This window comes from Fusarium redolens, assembly GCF_020744475.1.
Source record: "Fusarium redolens strain MPI-CAGE-AT-0023 chromosome Unknown BKA55scaffold_8, whole genome shotgun sequence".
Lineage (NCBI taxonomy): Eukaryota > Fungi > Ascomycota > Sordariomycetes > Hypocreales > Nectriaceae > Fusarium > Fusarium redolens.
In genome coordinates, this window is record NW_025763671.1 from 2,057,421 (window position 1) to 2,078,631 (window position 21,211).

General features: G+C 47.7%; 7 protein-coding genes across 7 annotated transcripts; 5 read left to right on the forward strand and 2 right to left on the reverse strand.

Moving 5' to 3' along the window:
* Window positions 1-3,024: 3,024 nt before the first annotated feature.
* BKA55DRAFT_512130 (S-adenosyl-L-methionine-dependent methyltransferase) lies at window positions 3,025-4,372 on the reverse strand (the record flags this gene model as incomplete). Its single annotated transcript, XM_046187777.1, has 4 exons — window positions 3,025-3,338; window positions 3,392-3,834; window positions 3,881-4,010; window positions 4,060-4,372. 4 exons carry the CDS (start codon window positions 4,370-4,372, stop codon window positions 3,025-3,027), a joined length of 1,200 nt encoding a protein of 399 aa, XP_046049671.1.
* A 1,177-nt stretch (window positions 4,373-5,549) lies between these two features.
* BKA55DRAFT_644693 (uncharacterized protein) lies at window positions 5,550-7,423 on the forward strand (the record flags this gene model as incomplete). The annotated part of the gene is made up of 6 exons (XM_046197188.1): window positions 5,550-5,670; window positions 6,179-6,291; window positions 6,339-6,705; window positions 6,754-6,871; window positions 6,919-6,983; window positions 7,032-7,423. Exons 1-6 carry the CDS (start codon window positions 5,595-5,597, stop codon window positions 7,421-7,423), a joined length of 1,131 nt encoding a protein of 376 aa, XP_046049672.1. The 5' UTR covers window positions 5,550-5,594.
* A 253-nt stretch (window positions 7,424-7,676) lies between these two features.
* On the forward strand, window positions 7,677-9,998 carry BKA55DRAFT_511285 (uncharacterized protein; the record flags this gene model as incomplete). The annotated part of the gene is made up of 6 exons (XM_046187691.1): window positions 7,677-7,771; window positions 7,820-7,875; window positions 7,933-7,981; window positions 8,030-8,711; window positions 8,758-9,009; window positions 9,060-9,998. 6 exons carry the CDS (start codon window positions 7,677-7,679, stop codon window positions 9,996-9,998), a joined length of 2,073 nt encoding a protein of 690 aa, XP_046049673.1.
* A 233-nt stretch (window positions 9,999-10,231) lies between these two features.
* Window positions 10,232-11,978, reverse strand: BKA55DRAFT_594433 (amino acid/polyamine transporter I; the record flags this gene model as incomplete). Its single annotated transcript, XM_046195666.1, has 5 exons — window positions 10,232-11,048; window positions 11,096-11,264; window positions 11,312-11,587; window positions 11,651-11,727; window positions 11,773-11,978. The coding sequence occupies 5 exons, from the start codon at window positions 11,976-11,978 to the stop codon at window positions 10,232-10,234; spliced, it is 1,545 nt and encodes a 514-aa protein (XP_046049674.1).
* A 488-nt stretch (window positions 11,979-12,466) lies between these two features.
* Window positions 12,467-14,795, forward strand: BKA55DRAFT_728491 (copper amine oxidase; the record flags this gene model as incomplete). Its single annotated transcript, XM_046201177.1, has 4 exons — window positions 12,467-12,801; window positions 12,849-13,422; window positions 13,470-13,595; window positions 13,642-14,795. 4 exons carry the CDS (start codon window positions 12,467-12,469, stop codon window positions 14,623-14,625), a joined length of 2,019 nt encoding a protein of 672 aa, XP_046049675.1. The 3' UTR covers window positions 14,626-14,795.
* Window positions 14,796-15,629: 834 nt separating this feature from the next.
* Window positions 15,630-18,546, forward strand: BKA55DRAFT_728493 (aldehyde dehydrogenase family-domain-containing protein; the record flags this gene model as incomplete). The annotated part of the gene is made up of 4 exons (XM_046201178.1): window positions 15,630-15,675; window positions 15,729-16,179; window positions 16,231-17,184; window positions 17,808-18,546. 4 exons carry the CDS (start codon window positions 15,630-15,632, stop codon window positions 18,544-18,546), a joined length of 2,190 nt encoding a protein of 729 aa, XP_046049676.1.
* Window positions 18,547-18,931: 385 nt separating this feature from the next.
* Window positions 18,932-21,149, forward strand: BKA55DRAFT_690591 (uncharacterized protein; the record flags this gene model as incomplete). Its single annotated transcript, XM_046199523.1, has 3 exons — window positions 18,932-20,758; window positions 20,809-21,087; window positions 21,135-21,149. 3 exons carry the CDS (start codon window positions 18,932-18,934, stop codon window positions 21,147-21,149), a joined length of 2,121 nt encoding a protein of 706 aa, XP_046049677.1.
* Window positions 21,150-21,211: the final 62 nt, after the last annotated feature.

Sequence of the window (21,211 nt, forward strand, 5' to 3'; positions counted from 1 at the left end):
GTTGTGGCTGTTCGTATTCACGGTTTTTGTTGCTCAACAGTCGATGATCCTCTGCCGAGCCGTGTTAGCGCCCGTATTCAAATAACGCATGATACCGTGCCAGTACCCAATATTAAATGGGACAACAGAACAGAGTTTACCCACAAGGGTTGAGACTGAGTCAGATAGAGTGCTTGAAGTTCAAGGACTTCAATTGAACTTAAAAAGAAATCCCGAGTTGACCTGATCATTTTTGCGGCGGAGGATTCTGAATGAAACTGGACTTTCTTGGGCGTACCCTGTACTGTAGTTTTATCGACCAACCTGAATTTGGCATCTTTTACAGGCCGCCGGTATTGACTTTTGAGTCTATCTATTCTACGAATTCTAAGATACATTAATATCTAAGTGCCCTATACTGTCTAGTTTTGAATATGACGTTTGTCTCCTGGAAAAGTTAGATCTAATAGGATGTTGGCAATTATAGAAGTGAGGATCTTCCTAACTCTCCACATTTAAGACTGTGCCATCATGTCGACCTACGTATCGAGTAGACATTTCTCCTGATGATGTCCTTCATCAGTAGGCGCCAATCTTCTTCTTCAACTAATGCAGAATGATGTAGATAATGATCTATATGATGGATTGAGAGGGCGTAGAATGACGGGTATTACGACAGAATGAAATTATGAATGCAGCTCGAAAATGTTAATGGGAGCAAGTCGAGAACTTAACCAGGCAGAGAAAGGCGCTGTTAACATCTGAAACTCTCATATAACCTGTTCAGTGACTCAATACGCAGTACTGAAACCAAGTAGTGTCCTAAGAACAAGTCAGCAGCATCTCATATAGATCGCCGCATAGTACTCGTCAGAAAATTGAGCATTTCATCAGGCACATACGTCTCTATTCGTTCACATCGAGGAATAATCCAGAAATGGTAATTATCGGGCGATGTACTGGCACGAGTCGCTGCAGGTCAGACGCATTATCACTTCCCATAGGACAAGCGGTAATTCCGTCATTGGCAAATCGAGTTACTATAGAGTTAATATTTCTTGGATGACTTGTGCTAGGCAAATTGGCGAGAGAAAAGGAGCTCGAGGCGGACTAGTAAAGAAGTGGATTTATACGTTTCACATCCTGTTCCGGCTTCATGGCATTTGGAGCCAGTCTACGGATCTCCTCCGGGCCGTCTTCATAAAGCGGCATCTGCAGAAGGCCGTGTTTATGGCACATCATGACTGATGACATACCATTTACAAGTGATCAAATACCACAGCAACTAACTTTGGATTGGTAAACATTACTGGTGTATTTAACAAATGTTGAGTCGGTGGCTCCATGACACACCGCGATGCCAACTTCTCATCTCTCAGAGTAAGAGGAGCGATGGTACTAAGCGTTCACGGATGAGAAGAGGGAAACAACTCAGTCAGCTTCTCGGCAATCTTCTGTGCTTTCGCTGAGACCAAGCCAAGTAATTCTTCAGCGAGATCTTGACCCCGAGGGCTGATGAGGAAATCTCAAGCGTCTTTTGGCGGTGAGCCGGCATGTCACGAGAGCTCACCGATACCACAGGATTAGCAATACAGAGGTTAAAAGCAGCAATGGTGGAGATGCGCGCATTCATTGTTTACTTCGACGACGATGATGACAAACTGGAGCACCCGCTGAAAAGACATTGGAGAACACCTGGTCCGAAAAAGCAACCTTGATGAGAGAAGGAGACAGGCCCCTCTGAATATAGAAGTCGAAGCCACTGACACTTTTTTTGATAGGATGTCTAGATCGGTAAACTATAGATGGCTAGAGATATATCTCGAGGGTCCATGGGAGTAAAGTGAAGCTTTGGCCCGAGGCCGTTTTAGATACCCTATGCTAGTTGTTCTTAGAAAGTTATCCCATCGATATGACATATTGTTTTGGAAATGAATGGCGATAAAATCCGCGTCTTTGCCCCGTAAGTCCATTACTCGGACGGCTTCTCCACCATACAAGCAACAGGTACAGCATGCAGGAGATAGGCAAAGGTACCACCTTAGTCCCCCTCCATGATTAACGCTGTGGGTTGAGCAAGGTTGACATAGGGATGGAGAAAGCTTTGAGTTCCCGGCAGCGACTGAATTTGGGGATTTCACGCTGTCAGCTCCCCTGAGATGGCCTTGTCGATAAGACCACCGATTATGGCGCATCCATATGGCTCGGCTCTATGGATGGTGTCAAGATTTTCAACTCCATGCTCTCATCCACCCAACTGTGACAGACAGCTGTAACAAACTTGGCGCAGGGATCTGCTTGGACCTCAGAAGAAGAACATGACCGTGTCAAGCTGCAAGCCAGACGCCATGATATGGCCGCATGCTTACTCCTGAAGAAGCGAAGTTTGTTGGTGGCGAGGTGCTTATGAAGATATGGTCATCAGGGGATTGAAGAACTCCTTGGAAAAAGAACAGAGGAAGAAATAAAACTGTCGATAGCTTCGACAAAGCGCGGGGAATGGTAGTTTAGACAAGAAGGCTGGTCTTTTAGTATGACATAGAAAAGAGTCGATACTAGATTCAAACTGTGACCCGAGAAGGAAGGCGATATCTCTCTAGAAACTCGATTGATTGATTGATAGTTAAAGCTTATGATATCTCAACTAGATGTATCAAGCCAACACATTAAAAAATCCCAATTAAAGATTCGATTTTCTGGCATTAAAGGGCAAGGATGGCTGCTTTTTCCTCTCGGCGGTCATGTTTTTAAATTTTTGGGGTCGTTGATTTGCCGAGACTTGAAAGGGAATACGTAGCTCTCGCTGATCAAAGTGGTGTTTAGTTGATGGACTGAGTCAGGGATGCATGTCGCAGTTATCTCGATGGGCTTATGATATGCTTCGGCTCATGGCTATTCTTCTTTGTGACTGATTATGTTGAGACTCCTGAGCTGAAATAAGACCTAGTGTCTTTTTGGGGGCGCTGAGCAACAGATACTCTATTCATGTTCATTGTCACCCACTACTGTCCTCCATACCATCACAGACATACTTTAATCACTGATTCATGCAACCTCAGCCTCAATCAACATCTCGTACTGCTGAGGGTCAGGCCAAAACTTAACAATCTTGAACCCAGCCCCTGTAAGCAATTCCTCCCATTGACTCTTGGTTCGCTCAGAAGCTGAAAGAAGAGACATCATCTGAACGTCCATGGTGGTCTGGCTGATACTAGCTCCAGTTGGTGGCAGCACGATATCATAGATAAAGAGTTTAGAGTAGCCCTTCTGCATTGCGTCCTTGGTGTTCTGAAGGAGCTGTGTTGCTTGAGCGTCAGGCCAGTCGTGAAGAACGGCGTGCATAAAGTAAGCCCGGCTTCCTAGACTTGAGTCAGTACTTAAGTTCCCACTTAGTAAGAATGGGGAGACTTACCCTTCACAGGCTGAGGTTTGAAGAAATCATGAGCCATAGCCGTGATCTTTTCATCAACATCAGCCCGTTCAATAATCTCCGGTAGATCCTGCAACACCAAAGCCCCCTTTGGCAAGTCCGGTCTCGCCTTTAAAACATGCGAGATATCAATACCAGTATTACCACCAACATCCACAACAAGCGGTTTACTCAGGTCTGCACCCTCGATCAACTTGCTAGGATCGTAAATCTTCGTCCAGGGTGTCTTCCAAGAGGTCCAGGCCTCCATGTGGCCTGTGAAAGCTTCATAGTACTCTGAACTCTTCTGAAGACGACCGAAGAAGTTGAGGCCGTCGGGATCGCTGCCTGCGTAGTTGTTGTCTTCGGCTGCTATGGGGACTTTGTAACCTATCTTGGCGAGGTATTTGGGGAGGTTTTGGCCAGCTGAGATGTATTGGTAGGTTCTAGGTTGTTTAGTCGAAGAGCCGGCTTTGTGATTGGGAGACTTACGCTGCTTGGAGGGAGGCTCGGACCTTGGTACTTTCGTCACCTATAGCGTAAGAGAAGGGCGTAGGCTTGAAAGTATCTACGCCAGTCTCCTCAACTACATAAAACGCAGCCAAGAGACGGAACAGACGTCCTGAACACACGTAAGCTTCGACCAACATCACAAAAATATAATAACTCACGCAGCAAGTTAGGTTCAACATCCCTCCCTGTCAACTTGACCAACTCATCAATCGTCTTCTTCCCACCACCCTCTTTGGTCCAAGCCGTCCAGATTCCCAAATCAATCGCAGTCTGCAGCGCCGCGAAAACAGCAGGATGTTCAAAGCAAAAACCCCACGCTCGTTCATATGGAGTTTCAACTCTGGATAAAAGACGACGGGCAGCTGCACGGACGCGAAGGCGCTCGACTTCATCGCCGCCGAATTGACTGGGCTTTACATCATCAAGGATGGCGATGAGATCGTTTGTTGAAGAATCAACTGAGCCGCCCATTGTGAAGTGTCAAGTACAAGAGTGTGAGTATGTTTTGGGGATGTGATAGATGGTTTGAGACAACTCTCGCTTGTATAAATAAGTTGACTGTAAGATGTCTTCACTTAGACTAATGATTCAGTTGAGGCACATTGATGCGGGCCAACCCTGCTGCCCCTGACCAGGATGAAGAGTTGGTGTGATGGATGTGAGGAGAGTTTCTATCTAATAGATCCTACGAATACCGGCTAAGAAATGGCGTAAAAAGAGTTATATGTGTTATTGCTATTACTTATTAGCCAATGAGTGCAACATCGCCTCTGTCCTTGACAACGGAATGCATGCTTCATCATATGCGTTAGTATCGTCTATATACCCGCGTAACAACATGAATATGAACAGCCCATGGTGAAATGTCACTTATACAGAAAATGAATTGTTTGCCCACTTGTCAGTTAAGTCCCCACAGGACAAGGTCGCTTAGCTAGGATCTGAATCCCACGGGGAACGCGGGATACTTCGGGCAATTCTTCGCGTTATAGCTCCACTGCTAAACAATGCGAGTTCTTGAGGCTCAAGTCATTCGGAGGTGCCATAGAACAGAGCTGTTGCCTTAATGAGAATGGGTGATATAAGCTCTGACTTAAAGGATGCAAGATCCGGTAATCTCATGCTTACCTGTAGCAAGCACGCCTAAAAACCGTTGATCAATGCATTTGAACCGTTGACCTGATGGTGGTTGACCCGTAACGGCCCGGCGAAATGACGCGGTTCATAAATGCAACGTTGAGCCGTGATCAGCGTATCCCTGGTTCTATAAGTGGATCTACTGTAGTTTCGCCTGAATCCTTCAAGTTGTCTCAAAAGAAACTCTGATAATCCATTCAATTGTGTCATTACATCGGAACCGCTAATCAAAGTCTTGGTGGATAAAGTTACTGCAACACCAGTATGATCAATGTTGTCGAAAAGGCGATGTTACTCTGACGGCTTCCCTATTTCTGGTGAGGTTTTCTCAGGCGACCCCATCATGACATACATTCAAGTTCGACGAATCATGGCATGGGGGAGTAAAACGTCCGGGTGGGAGTGACCCTGAGAAAAAGCAAAGAGAGCATCACCGGAGCTCTGGAAAGTATGTGGGGGCTGTTGATTGTCTCGGCAAAATCCTGCGGATGGCGGCATCCGGGGAGAATTAATTGACTGCAGAATCCATTGCAAGAGACTTTTACCTTGTTGCATAATGCGGCCAAGTCAAGTTCCTGCAGCAGCCCAGGTGTTCGGGTTCTGCGAGGATCCAGACACTCACGATGTGAAAGGTCCAAGAATAACTAGAGGTCTATCATGTATGATATACCAGGAGAAAAGAGATAACAAAGCCCGCATCAACCAACAGTCACGCCATGCTTGTCCTCGCCTACAGAAAACTTAAGCCGTAACTGACACAACATGTTACAGCAACCTTGACTATTGGTCCATCTCCAAGCTTGCGTCATTCGTGCCAAACATATCATATCGTCAACAAGGGTTTTCTTGTAGATCTTGTTGAAGCAGAGGTTAGCCAACAATTCCCCTTAACCATGCATTGAAACGCGCTAGGAAGTGATCCTTCACTCCTTTCTTTTTCCCAGTCAACCAACACACTAGTTAGACCACTGGAGAAACGTGTGATCAGAAGAGGATGTTGCCTCGCTTCGAGTCGATAAGGTCGTGAGTTCCGCCGAACAAGGCGAGCCACTTCAGCTTCTATTTCTCTTTGTTATTAACACTGGGTCTTTGCAATCATGACGAGTTACTATGGAGGCCTGGGGCCTATGCTCAATGCAGTGCTATGGGTTCAAGTCGTTATTTTTGCAGTCTTTGTTGGACTGAGATTATACACGAGATCTCAAATCCTGCACTCTGTCGGAGCAGATGATTATCTCGTCATCATCGCATTGGTATGACCTTCACTCCCTCTCCAACAACTCATCCTCACAATCTGTAGGTCTTCCAGATCATCTACTCCGCCTTCGTCACAGCCGGAACAAAATACGGTCTCGGTCGCAAATTCGCAGACGTTGGCAATCCCGATGCATACTTCCGAGCCGTGGAGCTAGAAATCTACAGCCAAGTAGCCGGATTAATGGTAATCGGTCTTGGAAAATGCGCTGTCGGTATCTTTTTACTTCGCATCGTACGGAACAAATTCCAGAAGGCTTTCATCTGGGCTTTTCTAGCAGGAACGGTGTTCATCACGCTGTTTTCGAGTATTGTTGTCGTTGTACAGTGTGACCCTGTGCAGAGGACTTGGGATCGACGGGTTCCGGGGACGTGTTGGATTGACTTTTCCAAGGTCGGGTTGACTGTTGGATGTGAGTTTCTGGCGGCTTGGCGGTTTTGAGTGTCGCTAATGTGTATAGCTTGGTTTGTCGTTGCGGACTTTTGTTTCGCGATTCTTCCGTGGTTCGTCATCTGGGAGCTTAACATGAAGCGCAAAGAGAAGATCACTGTCGCATGCGGTCTCAGTCTTGGTATCTTGTAAGCCATCCATCGACGACTGCTTTCTATCATGCTGACATTATTAGTGCTGGTATCTGCGGCATTGTCCGCACCGTCGCTCTCAACGGGTTGAACGCCAGTGAATACATCTGTATGCCCCTTCATTCACCACCAGTCATCGATTTACTAACTTTTGCAGACGACACAGTGGACATGCTCATATGGTCCGCAACGGAAAGCACCGTGACAATCATGTGCTCCTCCATCCCCGTCCTCCGCCCTCTCTACGTGCGCTTCAGATACGGCAGCCAAGGCGACAGCTCCGGCGCGGCCAGTTCGTACAAACTCCCCATGTACGGCAATCACAGCGGTCGAAAATACGGCAACGGTTCAATGCCCGGTACAGAAACAATTGGCGGCAGCGGTCCTTCAAACAGAACAGTCATTGCATATAATGCGAATGCCAGCGACGAGAGTATACTTCGCGATACAAAGACTCAGAACGATAGTAGTGGGATTAGAAGGACGGATGAAGTATCGATAAGTTATGGGAAACAAGACGCTAGAGACGCAATCAGTGAGTGGAAGTAATAACCACTTGGAGAAAGGTCAAAACTTTATTGCTGTACGATAAGAAGTGCTAAAGAATTGATAAGGACATCAGCAAGGTCTAGGCCTTGTCAGGTTTGGTCTAGCGGAATATCTGGATAAGCGACCCCCGGATAGAAATAATTACAGGCAGCCCCGCCCTTTTCTTTAGTGACCTTGAACACTACAACACATAATTCCACCCCGTATTTCATGAGCCTCGATTAACAACACGCGACATATCGAGGAATGACTGATGGATCCTGGTCGCAAGAGAATAGGCTCAATTGCAGAGTCGGCCACGTCATCTCATCAGCGGAGTAAACGCGCCAAATACGCGCCTGTAGCTTGGTACGCGACCACCATCCCTGAGGGCTTGAGATATACTGACGCTGTTAGCAATGAGTGTAAGAAGAAGAAGCTCAAGTGTGTGAGGGAGGAGGGTGATGATATTTGTAAGAGATGTGATGTGAATAAAGTTGAATGCATCTTTGCTCCAACCACTCAGCCAGCGAAAGAAGATAGTGAGCCATCGCGAAGACGCTCAACTCAAGAACCTCAGTGAGTTTCTCATCCATCTCGCATACATGATACTAACACATTCTATAGGACAGATGTCACATCTCTAAGCCAACAAGTAATCGCCCTCCAAAACCAAGTTAACGCCCTAACATCAGCCCTCCAAGACGTATCCCAGCGTCTACCCCAAATAACCCTCTCCTCCACAAAATCCACTCCCCAAGGCCACCCCTCCACCTACCGCAAAGACATCCGCAACGTGAGGACCGAGCCGCGCGAGCCTCAATTCGTCGGTCCAACGCGCTCAGCGTACAGCTTCCAGATCGCAGAAAACTCCCTCACAGGAATGGGTATCGAACCAAATGCTACTGGTACAAGCACGCCGGCTGAATCACCCAGCGAGACAGAACCTGTTGTTGAGAGTGAGCATCTTTCTCCAGGGATTGAAGATGTTGAGATTCTGCCGAGTTTGGGGATTGGGGAGGTTCAGAGGTTGTTGGGTGTTTATAATGAGGAGATCCAGAGTGTTTATCCGTTCATTGATGTTAATGAGTTATCGGGCAAGGCAGTTTCGGTGTTTCAGACGCCAATGGAGAATACGCTTAAGGATGTTCAGGCTATCAAGTTGGCGGTTGCTACGTCTGTTGCGATAGAGGCACAGGGGCTGAATAACATCAGCAAGAGGTTGATTGATGATGTTGAGCCTGTAATTTGCAGGGTATCAGGCGAGGCGTTTATCGATCTTCAAGAACTTCAACTCATGATAATGCTGGTAAGTCTATTCCCTACTGTTTCTTTACTATTACTGACGTTTACAGAGCATCTACTGGTTTCATTGTGGAGAAGACCTCCTCGCCTGGAGAGCCATCGGCAACGCCGGTCGCGAAGCCCTTGAAATCGGCCTCCACCGCCGAACCTCACTCTTTGAGAACTTCAAGAACCCTTCAGAACGAGATTTGGCGATTCGTTGTTTCTGGTGTGTATACATCCTGGACCGAAGGTGGAGTTATGGCACTAGTCTATCATTCGGCATTTCGGATCGGGATATAGATCCCCAATGTCCAGAGCCAGTAGGTTCCCCTCATATCCCGAGGGACATACGTATACTCACAGTTGATAGGGTGAGGAACATCCGTATCTTCGATGTATGGTCTCCTACGCCAAATTATGCTCTAAAGTCTGGGAGGATCTACCACTTGACTCATCACCATTCATGGTTCCAAAAGATAAAGTCGACTTCTTCGATTTTCTAACTCAGAAATGGATTCACTCCATACCCGATGATTTACAGCTCGTGTACCCTCGACTGTCACAAGCTCCACGTCATCAACCTCGAGTTCTACAGCGCTTAAGAACGCTCCTCTATCTAAGAGGAAACTACATTCGAAACCTGGTTCTGCGACATCACGTTATGAGCGCTGAGAACTTGCGCTCGGACATGCAAGGCGCTCAACTCGTTGTCAGCCTTGCACAAGACACAATCCAAGTTTTAGTAAACCTGAACGAAACAAGCGATATATATGCACGCCAAAAAGCAACATTTAATTATTTCCTCACAGGCGCTTTGGCAACAATTCTCCTAGCAGTATGTCACGGCCCCGACGTCTTCGCCGATCGGTGCAGACAAAGTTTCCAAGATGCCGTACGCCTTCTCAAAAACATATCTCAGCACGGCCAACTAGGTCGACGACTCTGGCGCTCGCTAAAAGGAACGATTCATCGGGCTTTATCGCTAGAGTCACCAATCACACCAACTGGTAACACGGCACTTGCGGAGATTCTGCAACAGGAGACGCCCGAGGTTCGACAGCAGCAGACTGTTGTACCGACGAATTGGCCTAGAAGTGGCGTGGGGAGTAATTTTATGGATGATAATATGGCGGATATGTTTGGGCTGGAGACGGATTTGTTGAATTTATTTAGTGCGTTTGAGCAGGATAATATGATGAGGCCGGTGAGTCAGGTTAATGGGCTTGATCAGGGGGCTGCTGCGTTGCCTGATCAGAATGGTGGTGTTGCGCAGGGTGATGATCTGAGTCGGTTCAATGGGGCGTTCTAGGTGTCACTGGTTTAATGGAACTTGTCGGGGAGCAGACTGTGACAATATCATTGTATCAGGAGTGTATTAATGAGCGTGTCCATCGCGTAAGTGTCTCGTACATATTTCAGTCATGCCCCATGTTCCGTCTAATCCTATGCCCAATATCCAGTGTCCAACAATCTGGGTTTCCTGTTATAACGCTCAATTCCAAGTATTATCGATCACCGACTTTTTGACTATCACTATCCAATTTATTTGTCATGAACTCCGTCACGAAGTCCCTCGACAACATCAAGGTCAACGACCGGAACCTCGAATTTGTTCTTTCCACGGAAGACATAGTATCCAATACCAGCAAAGAGCCATCCAGCCATGACAACGATAGAGTAGTTCATGTTCTGAGGTGTGACTGGCATAGACGACGGAAAAGTGCTGAAGATGACAACGATAGTGATCCATATCAAGCTGATGACATTCGCAGCTGGGCCAGCAATACGTCCAAGCTTGAAGGGACCGAAGCCATTCGAAGTTTGAAGACTCTTCCTGGCGAACAGCATTGCGATGATGGGAAACGCATAGCTGACATACATGCCAATGATTGACATTGACAAGATAGCATTGAAAGCCGTGGTGTTGCCGAGGTAGATGAGACCAAGAAGCATCTGAAGAACAGTGACGACAACGACAGCGTAAACAGGAATCTGAAGACGTTTATCGACTTGACTCAGTTGCTTATCAAACGGCGTTGACTTGTCTCTAGCAAAAGCCCACAAAGTTCGCGAAGTAGAAGTAACTCCAGCGACAGTCGCTGCGACAGCAGTACAGGTGATGATGACGGAGAGAACAATGCAACCAGCAGGGCTCTTTGTAGCGTCAAGGAAGATTTGCATGAAGGGGAAACCAGTGGGTGTTTGGAGAAGTTTCTCGAGTGGTCCTGTTGAGAAGAGGAAGATGATTACGTAGACGAGACCCATGAGACCGTTGACGGTTACACTGCCGACCATAGCGAGGGGGACGTTACGGCTGGCGTGGGGCATTTCTTCTGCTAAGTGGCAGGCGGCGTCATATCTGTGATAGTTAGATGGTTATGTAGTGATTGGGAGATGAGGACATACCCGAGGAAAGGATACACAGCACTCAAGAGGCCAACTAGCCAAGATACACCATCGTTGGCCCAGCCACTAGAGTTGGTGACCTCTGTAAAGACAAAAGAAGCCGAGTTCTTGGGTGCCATAACACCGAGAACGACAACAATTGTCACAAAACCGATGACATGAATCGCACCTGGAAGCGTCAGTTCCGAAACAACTCCAGCCTGCAAGAGTACTTACCAGACACCGTATTGATATACGGAAGAAGTCTATCACCCCAAATATTAAGAGCAAGAGCATAAACAAGAACCAGCCAGTAAAACAACATGCCCTGCCACCGCTCAGGAACATACGTCTCATTGTTAACAATTATAAGAGCCTGCATCTGTAGACCAGCAGCAAACGCAGCAGATGATGTAAGAACAACCTGCCCGCCAATGCTAACCCAGCCTGTGACCCAAGAAGCGTGCGATCGAATCGAAGCGGGCGTAAGGGCTGCTACCCAATGGTATTGACCTGGAGTACCATTCCGAAGCGTTAGTCTCAAGCTAAAAGGATCTCTACCCAGGGTTGACTGACCTCCAGCTGTAGGATATATCGAAGCGATTTCGCCAAGGGAACTAGCGATGCAGATTGAGCATACTGCTGATAATAGACTATTCATGTTAGTGGTGTTTGTTTTGGGGGGGAGGGAGACGGACTAGTTGTAGAAGAGACATGGTGCTCCGCCGGTGATGAGAGCTGTAGCGACGACGGAGGACAAAGCTTCCCATGTCGCCATAAGACAAACGCATAGAGCACAGAGAGAAAAGAGGGAATACTGTCTTCGAAGTTCCTGCGTATGGCCCAACTGCGCAAGACGCAGGGCATCATCGCTCGAAACTCCGGTATCACCCTCAAGGCTCATGGCGTCTTTATCAACAGCCACAGGATATTTGTCCAAGTCTTGTAAATCGCCCATTTTCAAATGATCAAATAATAACGTTTTATAATGCAATTTCTGTCTACGGAGCTCCTGGAAAGCACGGAAATCTCTGTCTATTAAACTACGTTGATAAGGGAAAAGAGATATCTACGTACCCCCTGTTCTTACCCGCTGGCATATCACATCTTGATCAAAACACACGCTAAACAGGGGCCGTATCAAGAACGCGGGGAAATCTAACTTAGTTTTTCTTACGAGTGTGTTATCCTTGACTAGGGATGTTGATAGTGGAGGGGGGGAGATAAGAAGATTGCACTTCCGCGTTCCGAGAGGCGTTCCGAGTGTAACGCTCGGAACGACACCTTCCGGGGGGACTATTTGACAGCTGCGAAACATCACTTTGAGCTGACTCTGATTGAACAAACAAACCCCATTCTATTGTATCCATTGTCTTGAGTCTTTTTGTCAACATGGCTGCACCACATCCTCTTTCTGCCCTCACCATACGGGAGACCAACCTTGCACGCGACATCGTCAAGGCCTCTCACCCCGGTGCGCTGCTGTTCTTCAGACAATCGTATCTGTTCGAGCCCCCCAAGGAAGAAGTCCTCAAGTTTCTGGAGCTTGAGCATTCAGGCGCTTTGACTACTTCTTCGCCAAGACCTGATCGCTGCGCGCAGGTGTTTTACGATGTCATTGGTGGAGATCAGAAGTCGCAGTACTATGAGTCTGTGGTTGATGTTACGAAGCGGAGTATCGTGGCGCAGGAGATTATCAGTGAAGAGCACCAAGCCAGTCTGACTACGTAAGTTTCCCCTCACTCATGGGGTTGATGAGATGCTGATTGTTTAGTGCTGAGTTTGATATTGTGGTTGATGCTTGCAAGAGATCAAAGATGTTCCAGGATAAACTCAAGGCAATCAAGCTCCCCGAGGGTTTTGAGACAGTCATTGAGCCCTGGCCATATGGTGCACCAGACTTGGAAGATGGAAACACTCGCTTCTTCCAAGCTCTCGTCTTCGCGCGCGATGCTCGCAAAGGCCAAGACTCCAACTTTTACGCTTATCCCATGCCCTTGATCCCCGTCATGGATGCCGCTACCAAGGAGATCATCCGCATTGACGAGCCTGCTACGGGCGGCAAGGGTGATAGTTTGACTGACAAGACCTACGCTGCTGGGTGTATTGATCACTGCCAGAGCGCAGAGTACGTTCCTGAGCTTCTCCCTAATGGGACGAGGAAGGATTTGAAGCCTTTGATGGTTGTGCAGCCTCAGGGACCTAGTTTCTCGATTACAGAGGGAAATCTTATCCAGTGGCAGAAGTGGAGAATGAGGGTTACGTTTAATCCTCGTGAGGGTGCTGTTGTTCACGATATCCGATATGACGGACGTCCTGTTATGTACAGATTGAGTATCAGCGATATGGTAAGTTTACTGGGAAACACTCACGAGATACATACTTACATATATAGACTGTCCCTTATGCTGATCCTCGTCCACCATACCACCGCAAGCAAGCCTTTGACTTTGGTGACGGAGGTCTTGGCCACTGCGTCAACAACCTTACTCTCGGCTGCGACTGTCTCGGTGTCATCAAGGTACGCCCCACCCCAAACTCACCCTCTTCTCAGCTAACAACCCCAGTACTTCGACGGTGTCCTCACAGACGCAGACGGCACCGCCCAAGAAACCAAGAACGCCATCTGTCTCCACGAGCAAGACAACGGCATCAACTGGAAACACACCGACTGGCGAACCGGCCGCGCAGTGGTGACCCGCCGCCGCGAGCTCGTCATCCAGTTCATCATCACCCTCGCCAACTACGAGTACGTCTTCAACTACAAATTCGACCAAGCAGCTGGCATCGTCGTCGAAGCCCGCGCCACTGGCATCGTCTCCGTCGTCAACATCGACCCCGGCAAGACCGCCCCCTGGGGAAACGTCGTCAGCCCTGGAGCCCTCGCTCAAAATCATCAGCATGTGTTCTGCGTTCGTATTGATCCGTCTATCGATGGTTCTGAAAACACTGTTGTGCAGGAGGAGAGTCTTCCTTTGAGAATGGATAAGAGGACGAATCCTAATGGAAACATGTATGAAGTTCGTCAGACGCCCATTACTACATCTCAAGGCATAGACGCAGCTCCGATGAACAACAGGGTTTTCAAGGTTCAGAACTTGAACAAACTGAACCGTGTATCGGGTAAGCCAGTTGGTTACAAGATCACACCGCCAGCAACACAACTCCTCCTCGCCGACCCCAACAGCACACAAGCCAAGCGCGCTCTATTCGCCAAGCATCATTTCTGGGTGACCAAGTACAAGGACCACGAGTTCTTCGCTGGCGGACGGTACACTCTTCTCAGCAAGACTGAAGTCGGGGGTGTGAGCGACGCAGCTGATCGATGCGACGACGTGTTGAATCAGGATATTGTGTGCTGGAGTGTCTTTGGCCTTACGCATAACCCTCGAGTTGAGGACTGGCCTGTTATGCCTGTTGAGATGCTGCAGTTGCATATCTCGCCTTCGGATTTCTTTACGGGTAATCCGGCGCTTGATGTTCCTTCTGATAAGGATATTGGGTCGAGATTGACTTCTGGGTGCTGTAAGGAGGAGGGACCTAAGCTGTAGGCAGGGTATTGGTTGACATTACTTGGCATGGCATCGAAATTGTACATCAGTGTTTGCATTATTTTAGCATGAATGAGATTTCTTGAGACAACTGCCGGCTTCTGCTTCTACTGTGAAACGATCCCGGTAGTGGATGTGTTGAAACCAAACATTTGTAAAATTGTTTGTGACATGTTACCCTGGAGTCGTGACAAGTTGGTCCTTGCGGGCCTATTGCGAGATGATCACACGTAAGATACACCACCATTCCCATTAGGGCTTACTACGCGTCTGTTTGTACCGAGGCTTGTTCTTGAGCCCTTGGCAAATAAATGTCACCTCGGGATAATTGCACATAGCTTATTCCATGCATTCATGGTAACGGATCTCGGCCTTTCTATCTTGGCGACCAACTACCGATTCGCCAAGACCACTCCAACCTCTTCTGTATCACGGATCACGGGCCGCTGGAGATTACGGAGATATTGTCTGACCGTTGATCAATTACAGGGCATCTCTCCCCATCTGCGCCATTTATTTCGTCCACTAACTCCGCGATATCGGAATCGCCACTGCGGTTCCGACACCATAACCGCGGCCCAATCGGAAGACTCGTCACTCTCCATATTACCCATCTGCATTGCGGCTCCTGCTGAATAGTGGCACTGATACTACATCGTCGTATAATCCTTTCATCAACTGAAACAGTTAAAGCAAGTCAGTGGATTAAATATACGTAAGATATGGAGATGATCTGACTGCGGTGTATCGCCATGAGTAAGACTGTAGGACTGAGGAAAGACCCTGGATTATGCATAACCCCTCATGTAACATGGTCAGTGCAATTCCGGAACATAACATCCTAGATTCCGAGTGGAATGTCGTCGTAATGTACATAAGTAATATGCATGCGGTTTCACTGCGCCCTTCTTTTCTTACCTGACTGCTTATCGATTTCTTGCTGTCTGATAAGATCTTGATAAGTGGATATTATTACTATTTTATACTCGGAACACACTCTCAGTATGGCGGACCTTACAATCACTGGCTCTGGTGGTCGAAAGATCACACGTACGTTACACCCATATACCATTACATGCATTTAACTTACTGACTCGTCACAGTCCCCACCGGTCTCTTCATCGACAACACCTTCACCCCCGCAGCAGACAACAAAAAAGTCACAATCGAAAATCCCACTACAGCATCCCCCATCGGCTCCATCTCCGCCGCCCAAACCTCCGACGTGGACCGCGCTGTACTTTCTTCACGTAAAGCATCAGCTACGTGGAAGACTACACCACCTCAGGAACGACGACGTCTGTTGAATAAACTCGCTGATCTTATTGAGCGAGATGTTCAGGACTTTGCATCCATTGAGGCTGTTGATGCTGGGATGCTGTATAACATGTCCATGGGGATGAGTGTCCCGCAAGCAGCCGAGACGTGTAGATATTTTGCGGGCTGGGCGGATAAACTTGATGGACAGAGTATTGACTATGAGAGTGGTCTTGCGTATACCAAGAGAGAGCCAATTGGTGTTTGTGCGGCTGTTGTTCCATGGAACACTCCTCTGTAAGTCAAATCCCTTCTCACTCTCCTACCATCCATCACTAATTGTAATAGCATGATCACTTCATGGAAGTTGGCTCCCGCTCTTGCAGCTGGCAACACCCTCATCATCAAAACCCCCGAGCTCGCCCCTCTCTACGGCCAAAAACTAGGTCAATTGATTGTTGAAGCCGGCTTCCCCCCCGGCGTGGTCAACATCCTCTGCGGTCTCGGCACCGTCGCAGGCCAAGCCCTCGCCGACCACAGCGAAGTCCGCAAGCTCTCCTTCACCGGCAGCGTCGGCGTCGGCCGCACCATCCTCGCCAGCGCCGCAAAGTCCAACCTCAAGCGCGTGACCCTCGAGCTTGGCGGTAAAGGGCCCAGCATTATCTTCTCCGATGCAGACTGGGAGAATGCGCTCATGTGGTCTACCATGGGAATTACTATCCACAACGGTCAGATCTGCGCGGCTGGAAGTAGGATTTATGTTCAGGAGGATATTTATGATAAGTTTGTAGCGGAGTTTTCGAAGAGGACGAAAGATGCGGTCATGGGTGATCCTTTGCTTGAAGAGACCATGAAAGGACCTGTTATTAGCTCAACGCAAAAGGACAGAATCATGGGCTTCATCGCAAAAGCAAACTCCGAAGGAACACAAGTACTCCACGGTGGCTCTCAATCCCACGGTTCAAAGGGCCACTTTGTCCCCAACACAGCATACGTCAACGTCTCACCATCAGCCAGCATCATCCGCGAAGAAGTCTTCGGCCCCGTCGCCAGCATCGCCAAGTTCAAGACGGAGCAAGAAGTCATTGATCTCGCAAACGATAACGTCTACGGTCTTGCGGCTTCAGTGTTTACGAATGACATCAGCAAGGCGATTCGCGTGTCGGATAAGATTGAGTGTGGATTGGTTTGTGTTAATTCCTGGGGAAGCGTTAATGCTAATACGCCGTTTGGAGGGATTAAGCAGAGTGGGTTTGGGAGGGAGAATGGGGAGGATGCGCTGCATGATTGGACGCAGGTTAAGTGTGTCAAGGTCAATGTTTTTAAGCTGTAGATAATTGACAATCACTACCACTAAATTACTATAAAGTTACTGTAATGACCTATTCTGGCATTTGTCTTGTGATTTCGTGATGGCTTCTTCCTCAATGGGCATGACCAGAAACTTCCTAGTTCGGAAGTAAGCTGAGAAACCCCAAACATCACTAATTCCTCATCAAGTACTAACTCGACACTAAGAGATAACTAAAAAGCGCGCTCGCTTCGCTATCAATTGACGCGTCCCTCATTATCTCTCATTTCTCGGAACCAGATTGCCCGGAACTGAGGCATTCCGAGTGTTACGGTGATCAGCATCACATATGCCTCTCCATGACTCGATTGCTAGTTCATCACTATTCTTATCAGTTTCACTTCGTCTGTTCCGGTCGGAACCTTTGAGGTATTAGTCAACGCGGTATCACTGCAGAAAGACCGCGTAATGCTTTGTTGACTTGTTGCAAGGCTCGTATCAGATATCAGATTGTCCCTATCGCCTGCATTCTTGTCTATCAGCAGTTCACCATGATCTCTTCACCAGACTGTCATACGAAATCCTCAATCTTTAGAAACATACGGCTCGGCCAGTTTCTTTCCCATCTACACAGAACAATTGAGTCGAGAGAAGGTCGAGATGTCGTCCTCTTATTCGCCGGCGAGGCTATACGCTTGGTCACCTTCATCATGGACCTTTTAGCATCCTACCTCCAAAGGCTCCAAAATAAGAGGCTGAAAGGTCTCTCCAAGTCATTCTTCACAATATCTCATATCAACACGATGGCTACATCAACAACACGAGTCGCAAACTGTTCAAGAGCAATTAGTGCAATGCTCGATGAATGGCAGATCATGGATCGCCTCTTCGGCGCGTTGGACATGTGGATGGCAGCCAAAGACCTCATCAAACGTGTCTCCGCCGACAGATCAGCAGGAAAACCCGTGAAAAAGCTAGATGTAGCAATACAAGCTTCACAAACACTCTGCCTCACATCATTCCACGTCTCCGAAGCAGTTGGCTTCCTCTCAACAAGAGGAATTCTCAAAAGCTCAGCCAGATCAGAGGAAAAGTTAACGTTTCTCGCAATTCGATCTTGGGCTGCGTTTACTCTGATTGAGATTGGTCGTTTATCGCTGGATTGGATGAATACGATGCAAGATAAGGAGAAACTGGCTACAAAGACATGGAAAGCAAAGTGGAAGAGTGACGTGCTTCAGAATTTGGCTTGGGCTAGTGTTTCTATCCATTGGAGTTTGAGAGATGGTTTGATACCCGAGGCTTTTGTTTCGCCGTTGGCGGTGTTTGCGACTTGGAGCTTGGTGAAGGATGCTTGGAAGAACGCGGCTTAGTCTTTATTGTACATTACTTTTGGTAGAAGCATAATTCGAGGGTGGCATTACTATGAACCACGGAGAGAAGCATCGTGATGTTGGGCTTGACTCTATATCCGTAGTTCCCAGTGTAACCGAAATATTGATCTTGTTGAACGCCTTGGTTTGACTTCTCGTCGGAAATATTGCGAAAGTTCCGATGGCTTTCTGACGCTTGTGATTGGTTGGTGCGATTTGCGTGGCAATTCATCGAAAGTTCGGTCATCGGAATAGTATTCCGCACCGGATACTCGGTCCATGAGAAAACTGGTGATGATTTCTTGAAATGGTATAATAGGCTTTGGCGATTTCTGAATAGTTGCAGATCATTATCACCATCAAATCGACTTCAATCTTTGATACAATGGCTGATATCGACATCATGACCAACGAGTCCATTCTGGACGAAGCTCTTCTTACAACAGAGTCTCCCGTCATTGACTCAACAGACTTGATCGTACTTATTTCCCTACTCCTCGGAGCAATTGTATACTTATCAAATGGCAAAATACGAAACCTCTTCTTCCCCAAGCCCACCACCTCTTCAGAAACAACAGCTTCAAAAGAAGACAGTCTTCGAAGCATCTCTCACATCTGCAACACCACCGGAAAGAACTGCATCATATTCTACGGCTCACAGACCGGCACCGCAGAAAACTACGCTCAAAAGCTAGCAAGAGAAGCTAGTTCACGCTATGGCCTCGATCCCATGGTCGCTGATCTCGAGGAGTATGACTACAATGATCTTTCTGAACTCTCAGAGCAGGTCGTTCTGATGTTTGTCCTCGCTACGTACGGCGAGGGTGAACCTACAGATAACGCTCAAGACTTTTATACTTATATCACTGGCGGTGAAGATGGGGACCAACCTGATGTTGATCTTCAGAATGTCAAGTATGTTGCCTTCGGTCTGGGAAACAGCACTTATGAGCATTACAATGCTATGGTGAGACGTGTTTCTAAGGCGCTGGATGGACTTGGTGCGAAGAATCTTGCTAGTGTTGGTGAAGCTGATGATGCGGCTGGGACGACTGAAGAGGACTTTTTGGCGTGGAAGCAGGATATGTGGCCGAAGCTTGTTCAAGAGTTTGGTCTGCAGGAGAGAGATGTTGCTTACGAGTCGACGTTCGGTGTTTTGGAAAGAGATGATTTGAGTGAGAGTTCACCTGGTGTTTTCCTCGGTGAAGCAAACGCGGATCATCTCGAAACCAGCTCTGGGAACCGTCAGTTCAGCAACACGAATCCTTACATCGCCAAGATCAACGAGTCTCGAGAAATATTCACTTCCAAGGATCGAAACTGCATTCACATGGAGATCGATCTCGGTGACTCAGGTCTGTCTTACGAAACAGGTGATCACGTCGCTATCTGGCCTACCAACTCAGAAGATCAAGTCACCCAACTTCTCAACATTCTTGGACTCTCTGAGAAGAAAGATAAGGTTATTTCCATCGTCAGTCGGGAATCAACAGCAAAGTCACCTGTTCCTACACCAACTACCTATGCTACTGCCTTGCGATATTACCTTGAGATCGCTGGACCTGTTTCTCGAGAGTTCATCAACGTCATCGCTGCTTTTGCACCTACCGAAGCCGCCAAGAGTGAAGCGACAAAGCTTGGTAGCGACAAGGTGTATTTCCATGAGAAGATCAGCCAGAAATTCCTTTCACTTGCACAAGTATTAAGCATGCTCAGCGGCGGTCAACCGTGGACCAAGGTTCCTTTCTCAGCTATAGTCGAAGGTTTGAGTAAACTTCAACCTCGATACTACTCCATTTCCTCCTCATCTCTCGTTCAACCATCTCTCGTTTCTATCACTGCCGCCGTTGAATCAGCCGAGATCCAGGGACGACCTGATGTCTTCAAAGGCGTTACTACAAACTACCTTCTTTCTCTCAAACAAGCTCAGAACCAGGAATCCCACTCACAAGAGTATCTACTCAATGGACCTCGTGGAAATTATGCTGGCTTCAAAACACCAATACATCTGCGCAAGTCTAACTTTAAGCTCCCCAAGGATTCATCTCGACCTGTTATCATGATCGGTCCGGGAACAGGTGTTGCGCCTTTTAGGGGCTTTTTGCAGGAGCGAGCTGCGTTGAAGAAGCAGGGTAAGAATGTTGGAAAGAGCTTGTTGTTCTTTGGATGTCGCCGACGGGATGAAGATTACCTTTATGAATCAGAGTGGCAGGTAAGTTGATGTTAAGCTATCCTAGGGTTCAGATGCTGACTGGCCATCAGCAACACAAGGAAACTCTGGGCGACAGTTTCGACATCCACGTTGCGTTCTCAAGAGAGACGAAGCAAAAGGTCTACGTACAGCACCTCATCAAGACTCACGCCAAGGATGTGATAGACATGATTGACAACGGTGCGATTGTCTATGTTTGCGGCGATGCAAAGCATATGGCGCGTGATGTCAACTCAACCCTCATCTCTATCTGGGCCGAGCAGCGCAACATTTCACTTGAGAGCGCGACTGAGAGGGTAAAGGGTCTAAGGGACACTGCAAGATATCAGGTAAGCAGATCACATCTGAGGTTGACACTTTTGCTAACATCTCGAAGGAGGATATCTGGTAGATACATTGCAGTAGCTGGATGGTTAGACGGCGAGCTTGGTTTAGAAGCGATTGATTTGGTCA